Source organism: Oryctolagus cuniculus, chromosome 4, assembly GCF_964237555.1.
Source record: "Oryctolagus cuniculus chromosome 4, mOryCun1.1, whole genome shotgun sequence".
NCBI lineage: Eukaryota > Metazoa > Chordata > Mammalia > Lagomorpha > Leporidae > Oryctolagus > Oryctolagus cuniculus.
This window is the reverse complement of record NC_091435.1, coordinates 1986156-1994727: the sequence shown is the minus strand read 5'-3', so window position 1 is coordinate 1994727 and position 8572 is coordinate 1986156. Positions and strand designations below refer to the sequence as shown.

The 8572-nt window shown below is 67.1% G+C and overlaps 1 protein-coding gene across 1 annotated transcript; it reads left to right on the top strand.

Annotated features, from left to right (window-relative positions):
• The first annotated feature begins 2964 nt into the window (after positions 1–2964).
• Positions 2965–5257, top strand: LRRC3 (leucine rich repeat containing 3). The gene is made up of 2 exons (XM_008252307.4): positions 2965–3133; positions 3660–5257. The coding sequence occupies exon 2, from the start codon at positions 3762–3764 to the stop codon at positions 4530–4532; it is 771 nt and encodes a 256-aa protein (XP_008250529.1). The 5' UTR covers positions 2965–3133; positions 3660–3761; the 3' UTR covers positions 4533–5257.
• The last annotated feature ends 3315 nt before the right edge of the window (positions 5258–8572 follow it).

The following is an 8572-nucleotide window of genomic DNA, read 5'->3' as shown; positions in this document are numbered from 1 at the left end:
TTGATGGCAACAAAAATGCAATGCATGGACCTTCCTGGGATGCGGTTAAAGCAGGACCTAGAGGGGGTTAATAGCACTAAGATGCCCACACGGAAAAGGAAAAGGCCACAGAGCTGGGCTCTCACGTTGAGAAACAAGACAGAAAACCAACCAAAAAAAAAAAAAAAAGAAAAAGACCAATGTAAATAAACGAAAAGACTAAAAATTCAGAGTGGAAGTCAATGTAAAACACTTAGTGAAATAACAGAGAAATCAATGAAACCAAAACCAGTTCTTTGAGATCAGTGACATTTGTGAACTTCTATTTGGCTGGTCAGTGACAAAAAGCAAGAGGCTACAGTCTGAGTCCTTTTGCCCCCAGCCTGCGTGGCCGTCCAGCCCCCGTGCTCACTACGGCCCTGTTGGTGGCTGACGGGCGAGGCGGGAGGCTCGCTCCAGCTGTGATGTCTGGAGGTGGTGGAATGGGAGGTCTCTAGGCACTGGGGGCGCCCCGGGAAGGCAGCTCTGGAGAGAGGGCTGGCTTTGCAAGCCTGCTGCCTCGCTGGCCCTCCCTCTGCAGCCGTCCTGCCGCCTGTCGCCCAACTGGCGGCTGCCTGGTCCTAGGCTGGGACCTCCTGGACCAGGAGCCACTGAAAGCTCCTCCCGCTGCGTGGCTTCTCAGATCCCTCGACGAAGCAACCGCTGATACAAGGGCGGGAAATGATGGAGGCCACATGGTTTCCTGCCCTATAGATCTGCAGAGCCAACGTCATGCTAGATACCGCGGGGGCGGGGGCAGTGAACAGACGACGCCCCGGGTGGCACACACCGTCAGCATCCCGGGGAGAAGTAAAAGACCTCGCGGGGGCAGGAAGGGCTGGGCCTGGCTGTTAGGACCGCTGCGCCCTGTATCTGAGTTCCAGTACCAGCTCCGGCTCCAACTCCAGCTTGCTGCCCGTGCGGACCCCGGGCCAGGGGTAGCAGTGAGGGGGACCCGCACTCAGTTCCTGGCTTCAGCGCCCCGGGGCTGGAGCGGGCATCTGGGGGAGTGAGCCAGCAGATCGGAGCTCTGCCTCCCAGGAAGAAAGACCCTCAGTGGTTGACTATTTGTTAAATAACTCAACCGTGTGTTAGATGATGATACGCCACGAGCAACCGCGCTCAGACCTAGAGCTCGAGGCTGACTCACTGTCTGAAATCAACCAGGACAACCCACCGCAGGATCTATCAGCCTTCTCGGCAGATGCAGACAAGGTAAAACCCAGCCGGCCCCTCTGGCACGCCTCTCGGCACGCGAGAGGAGGGACGACGTTTCCATAATTAACAAAGTCCTGGACGCTGGACGATCCACGCGAAAAGGAAGCTTGCGGCCCTGCCTCGGGCCATGGTCACTCAGAACGGGGCGCCCCAACCATGAAGCCCCGGGGCTGGGGGCTGGGCCAATATCTCTCACACCGTCAGCCCAGGCACCACCCAGAAAACACCAGTAACCGGACGTTAAAAATTCTGCTGATTGAAAACCGTGAAGATAAAGAGAAAATCCCGAGTGACACAACGTATTCGGGAGCCCCACACCTGCAGGGCGCCCCAGACCTGACCACAGCTTCCGGAGGGCAGGCGGACAGCACAAGTCCCAAGCTGCTGGGACCCCAGCCACCGGGGCGGTGCGCACGGAGACCAGGTGGAAAGGAGACGGCTCCCAGAGCCGGGCAGGATGCGGACACAGAGCAGAACCACGGCCGCGCATCTGAGGACCACGTGACGTCAGACGGGCCGAGGGCATGGGGAACACGTGACGTCAGACGGGCAGAGGGCAGGGACCCGAGGAGCACGTGACGTCAGCAGGTCAGAGCGCACCAGGAGCCGGGCAAGGCGGGAACGCAGGTCCTCCGTGGCCTCGGCGTCGTCGGGCGCGTCCCTGGCGCTGACCCCTGAGGAAGAAGGGCGTCTGTCCACCGACCTGTGCGGCCTTCCGGTCCGGTTCGCCCGCACAGCCGCCCAGCACCGCGCACCACCGCACGAGCCCATTCCGGAATAACCGCCGGGCGCAGACGTCCCGCACGAGTGCCCGCCCGTCACGGCGGGAACCGTCGCCGCAGGGGCATGAGTGACCCAAGGAACACGTCACCCTCGGGGCCAGCGGGCCACGGGAAGCCTTGCGCGGCCTCGCAGCTGCGGACCGGAGCGGGAGCCCCGCGTCTGAGCACGAGGTGTGCGCCGTCCACCGAACTACGGCGCGGGCTGGCTTAAGAACCCCTCGGGCGGCCAGACGCGCGCCACACCCGAGTAGGGGCCGTGGGGCAGGGGCCCAGGTGCGCGGGTTCCTCCCCGCTCCCCGCTCCGCACCAGGCCCGCGACGGACGCCCAGCAGCCGGAGCGCGGGGCAGGGCAGGGGCAGGGGCGGGGCAGGGGCAAGGGCTGGGCGCAGCCGGAGCTCGGGGCAGGGGCAGGGGCGGGGCAGGGGCAAGGGCTGGGCGCAGCCGGAGCTCGGGGCAGGGCAGGGGCAGGGCAGGGACAGGGGCGGGGCAGGGCTGGCCCACCCAGGGTTGGTCCCCCGGCCGCATAGCCCCGCCTCGTCGCCAGCCCCGCCCACCGCCCCTCCCTCCCGGGGTCTCAGGACCAGTACGCGTGCTCAGCGGTCTCAAAGCTCCGCCCCTCGCCGCTCTCAGGCCCCGCCCTTGGCCTCGCCCACAGTCCCCGCGGCCTGCTGGGTATCGGAACCCGCTCACGTCCTCAACTGTGCCAAAGTCCCGCCCCTCACCGCTCTCAGGCCCCGCCCCATGCCTCCGCCCCGCCATTGGCCCCGCCCACACGCCCGCTCTCAGTCCCCGCAGCCCGCTGGGTGTCCGAATCGCTCGCGTCCCCGTCCCCAGCTCCGTTTAAAAGCCCCGCCCCGCCCCGCCCCTCCCTTCCCACCAGCTCCTGCTCGGCCCCGCCCACGGCCCCGGCCCCGCCCCCGAGGCCCCGCCCGCCTCTCTCAGGTCCCGCCCCGCCCCGGGCGCCGCCCCGGCCGGCCGCGCAGTCCGAGCTGCGGCCTCCGAAGCGAGCGGGCGTGGGCAGAGGGCCTCGGGGCGGCCACGCGGGGTGTGGCCCCGGGTCCGCTGTGAGAGACCAGGAGCGGCGCGTGGAGCAGCCTCTGGCCGGGGCCGCGCAGGTAAAGCCCGGCCCTGCCCCGCCCCACCCCGAGCTTGGGTGCCCCCTCCCCGTCTACTCCTGGGGGTCCACTGCCCAAGCCCCCGCCCGGGGTTTCGCGCTGCCCCAGGTCTCCATCCCGCGCGGCCGCGCCCGACCCGGTGTCTCCTTCCCGCTGCTCCTCGGGTGTTGTATTGATCAGGCTGTATTGATTATTGATCGCACTGTATAGATCAGGTTATTGACCAGTCTGTATTGGTCATGCTGTGTGGACTGCTGATCACGACGCTCTTCAGGGACTGTCTTCATGGGCCTCCTGTGGCGCCCAGAGCAGACTGCCCTACCTTTTGGTCAGCGGGTGGCCCCAGGGGCTGGGGCTGGGGCTGGGCCTCCTGACGGGCCAGCCTCAGGGGTCTTCCACCATCAGCCCAGGGCCGCGGGCCACACCAGCCTCCAAGTCCTCCCCCTGCTGGTGCCCTGTTCCCCACTGGGGCGGGATGGACAGACCTGGCCCGGGGACCTCCTGCCTGCTTCCTCTTCTCTTTCAGAACTGAAGGTCCCTGCTTTTCCTGACGGGTCTGCGGTGGACAGGCCCCCCTCCCCGCGGTGGACAGCGCAGAGGAGCCAGCCGCGGCCCTGGGCGAGCCAGCATGGGCCCCCCAGGCAGGCAGGGCCCGCCTTCCCTGCTGCTCCCGGCCCCCGCGCCCTGCCTCTTCCTGCTCTTCTGCTTGCCCCTGGGCGCCTCCTGCCCGCAGAGCTGCCAGTGCCCGGACCACGCGGGCGCCCTGGCCGTCCACTGCAGCGCCAGGGGCCTGCAGGAGGTCCCCAGGGACATCCCGGCCGAGGCGGTGCTCCTGAAGCTGGATGCCAACCGGATCTCCCACATCCCCAATGGAGCCTTCCAGCACCTGCAGCAGCTGCGCGAGCTGGACCTGTCTCAGAACGCCATCGAGACCATCGGCCCCGCCGCCTTCTCGGGCCTGGCCGGGGGCCTGCGGCTGCTGGACCTGTCCCACAACCGCATCCGGAAGATTCCCAAGGACGCCCTGGGCAAGCTGAGCGCCAAGATCCGGCTGTCCCACAACCCCCTGCACTGTGAGTGCGCCCTGCAGGAGGCCCTGTGGGAGCTGAAGCTGGACCCCGACTCGGCGGCCGAGATGGCCTGCCACACCTCGGTGCAGGAGGAGTTCGTGGGGAAGCCGCTGATCCAGGCGCTGGACTCGGGCGTCAGCTTCTGCAGCGTGCACAAGACCACTGACGTGGCCATGCTGGTGACCATGTTCGGCTGGTTTGCCATGGTTATCACCTACATTGTGTACTACGTGCGCCACAACCAGGAAGACGCCAGGAGGCACCTGGAGTACCTGAAGTCCCTGCCCAGTGCCCCTGCCTCCAAGGAAGCCGTCAGCCCTGTGCCCTAGCGTCCACTTCGCACCGACCCCACCTGCCAGCCGCCTGCACCTGCTGTGGGGTGGTCGGGGAGGCAGGCGCCCAGCGTGCGTCTGGAAGTGGTCAGTGCTCAGAGCCCAGGGCACAGCTGCTTGGGGAGAGGCGAGGGACGGCACCATCAGGCAGGATCCAGCTGTGTGGACGTCCACACGATCTCCACACAGAGCTGTCTGCAGCTGGCACTGGCCAGTCCCCTGCTGACCCGAGGACGTTCGATCTGGATGGTGTGTGCCCAGGGTTTTCGGGAGCAGTCAGTGGGCCCTGTGGCTCACCCCATCTCCCCTTGACCTTTTGTGAGTTCTCAGAGTTGAGTGTCACCCTCGTGTCCAAACCTCAGCCAGGGTGGGGAGGGGGATGTGGAGACAAACCTGGGAACAGTCCATGTGGCTCCTCTGGGGGCAGCGTCGGCCCTGGCCACCTGCACCTGCTGGATCGATGGCCATGGACTGGGGCCACCCCGTGCCTTGCTCTTCTACTCACTGGTGTCTAAACAGCCTTTCCACGGGGAGGGGGCGGTCAAGGCCAGCCGGCTGAGGCTCCCCTCTCTCCGGTGACAGCCGCTGCCCCTCCTCACCGCCGCTGCCAGGGTTCTTGGCGCTAACTCGGCGCTCGGCTCTCTTACCCGAATCACTCGTGTACAGGGTAGGTGTCACCTCCACCCACAGGGCGCTGATTTCTAATTTTACTTTTTACCGTCTTTTTCTCTGCGTGTTTGTATTTTACTGGTTGAGACGTCGTCGGGGGAGGCAGGAGGCGTAAGTCGCTTCTGGGTACAAATAGTGGACGCTGCGTCCCTCACAGGCTCAGCCGGGATCTGGAATTCAGGACGATCTGTGTGCAGAAGGCGAGACGGTGGCTGAGGCGTGGCCGGGGGCGGTGGTTAGCTCGGTCTTGGGACCAGCATCCCATGACCACGTGGCCTGCCACGTGACATCACCCGTGGGTGGGCAGCAGAGATGTGGGGACAGTCCACGGTGCAAGAAGCAGGAAGGACCAGCAGGATCCGAGTGCCCAGCCGGGCTGCCCACCCAGCGCCCGGTTCCTGCGTGTCCGGCGCCTGTGGTCAGAGTGGGGCGGTGTCCATGCTGTTAGGTCCTTGTTGAGCACTGCTCTCCCCTGGATGTGTCCAGCTCACGCCCCACTCATCTGCCTGTACCACACGGCCACTTGAGAGGGGCAGCCCATCCCTGGCTGGCACCCACTCGCCTGCCAGTGACAGCCGAAGCACGGGCACCCGAGGGTGCCGTGTCCAGTCTGGTGCTGCAGGAAGCAGGTGACCACAGGCAGAGTGACCGGGGCCATGGGGCCTTCTGTTGGAGGAAGTGAGGCGGGGACCACGGTCATGGGCGTGTGGGTTGAGGACACGGTGCCACATCGGCTCTGTGTGGGAGCACAGCCATGCAGGCTCGTCTGCCCGGTAAACACAGGCGTGGCCAGCGTGCCCTGTGCCCTCTGCAGCCTCTGTGCAGAGTGACACGACCTTGGCCTTCTCTGGTGTGTGTGGGGGGAGCACTGCTGCCGGCTGTGCCGCCGCCGGGTCCCCTGGGCCCCTTTCCCCAGCCCTGTGTCCAGGCAGAGAGTGGATGGAGGGGGTGGTGTGGGGGAGGTCGGGGCCCAGCTCGCCCGTGTCCTGTGGGTGCCCTGGTCCCTCCTGGCCTTGAGGCCTCTCCCTTCAGCCTAGCCTGGCTCCACCGGGCGGCACAAGGGGGGGGGCTCCTTCCCTCTCCCGGGCTCCTGCGCTGCCCCTTCATGGAGCGGCGACTGGGGAGAGGAGCAGGGGACACCACGAGCCCGCTCAGGGCCCGAGCCTTCCCCACAGCCTCTCTGAGCCCCTGTGTGCATCTCCCTTCTAAGGAAGACCCCAGGGACCCCACATCTGACCCTGAAGACCCTTCCAGCTCTTGGAGCTCCCACCTTGAAGTCCTCTGCCCCCTCCTCCCGGGATACAGCCCCGCCTCTGCTCCTCCCTGGGGTGCGATGGGGACATGCAGGAGGGGCCGGGGTCCCTCCCTGGGGCTCCAGCCGTGCGCACCCCGATGTGCTGACCCCAGGCCTCTCCTCCCCCACCCTGCTCTGACCTTTGGGGGCTCCTGGGCCCGTGTCCATGGTGGTAAGGGCAGCACCAAGAGGCGTGTTTGGCCAGGGCGGCCGTGGGCCCCACTGCGATTCAGGTGAGGATCCCCCAGGAGCCCCCTGAACACAGGTGTGCCTGCTGCGGCCCCAGCCCCCCTGCACAGCCCCTCTTGCACGAGGCAGTGTGGGTGGGGTCTGGGGTGGGCCTGGTGGGCTGGCCACAGGGGCCGACCCAGCTTGGGGGTCAGAGGCTGGGCCTCTCGCCCTCCCTGTAGGAGCCGAGTGGGGAGGAGTCTCTGGGTGGGAGGGGCTCAGCTTGTGTCCAGTCCGGGGCCCACAGGCCTCAGGTGCTGTGGAAACCTGAGCCCCAACACCAACCCTGACCTTAACCCTAGGGCAGGCGCTGCAGCCCAGCACCCACACTCCTGTCCAGGGGCTCCCTTGGGTGGCCAGCAGCAGGGAGGGGCTGTCTGGTACAGGGGCTGTCCCTGGCAGGGTGGGGCCCCAGGGCAGGAATTCGGGGAGCCGGGAAGCTGGCTGGGGGCTGTGGGAGGGGCAGGGTGTGGGGCTGGTGCACGTGGCCTGTGGGCCGCTGTGGTGGGTAGGGGCTCCTCCGTGGAGGAGACCCTGCCTCAGGGGCCTCGGCCCTGGCTCCAGGGGCCGCCTCCCAGCCCGAGCCCCGAGGGCGGGCTCTGGGGTCACCCTGGGTGCCGCCTTCTGCACTCCAACTCCAGGAGCCCTGGCTCTGCAGGAGGCCGCGTGGCCCAGGAGATGGGCCGAGCTCGGGCGGGGGCGCCACTCACCCGAGGGCTGAGGCGTGAGTGTCTGTGGTCTCCCCTGCAGGTGGGGAGCCCTGCCCAGCTGGTCGGCTAAGTGCCGGGGTCCTCAGAGCTGATGCAGGAGCCGCGAGGAGCCCCTCCTGGTTAGCAGAGGGCAGACCCCAGACCCAGCTCCCGCTGCCGCCCCTCCGGCAGCTCTGGCTCTGCCCCCCATGCTGGCTTCAGCGCGTGACTTGTGCCCACAGCTTGGAATCTGAACCGAGCCAGCCAGGGAGGCTGTGCCAGAGGCGGAGTGGCCTGGGCCTGCGGCCGCTCCCCAGCCCTGGCCGGGCCTGGGACAGCTCCTGCACTCGCCTTTCCCGGAGGCCCCGGCTGAGGTCGGCTGCCCTTCTCCGTTCTGGGAACGCTCAGTAACCCTCTGCTTGACTCAGCTGCTGCGGGTTCCGCTGGGTGCCTCTCCCCTCCCCCAAACCTGCAGCCCCGGCCAGCCCTGGGAGAGCCACGGGAGCCGGCGGAGGGGCAGCCCACGTGGCGGGTGGGACTTTGCAGACGGGGTTGTGTTAAGGACCCCAGCTAGGAGTCAGCCCTGGTTCATGTGAGGGCTTCACACCATATCAGGTCCCAGCGTGCGAGGCAGAGGGAGAGCGGGGGGGGGTGGGGGGTGGGCAGAGGGAGGCTGCCCCTGAGGCCGAGGTGGCCTGACCCTGGGAGGGCAGGTGTGTCTGGATGCTGGGCGGCCGGGCACGGCCCGCCCCGAGCCTCCATCAGGAGCCGGCCCTGCCCCGTTTCACTGGGTGGGGGCAGGGTTTGACCTCTGGCTTTCTAAATGGTCGGCCACCCTCAGGCCTGCTGTGGTCTCAGCTCTTGAGGTGAGCGCAAACTTAATGCCAAGGCCGCCCTGCTTTTGCTGTCACCCCTCCTCTTCCTGCAAGACAGGAGCGCCCCCCCCAGAGGCTCCTTGGGGTGGGGGGCACAAAGCCTGCAGGCCTCCGGGGGTCCTCACGCACATGCTGCTCACTCGTGCTGGCAGACACGGGCACGGGCACCGTCACCACCCTGTCCTTGGGAAGGTGCTGGGATGCCCTGGGGGTGTGTGTGTAATGTTCCGGCTCTAGCGACGGCGGGCTGGGGAGGGGGCGGCAACAGCTGTTGGCCCCGGT

What these genes read in the sequence shown, in the direction of transcription:
- LRRC3 (XM_008252307.4), top strand. Translation starts at nt 3,762, where the DNA reads ATGGGCCCCCCAGGCAGGCAGGGCCCGCCTTCCCTGCTGCTCCCGGCC.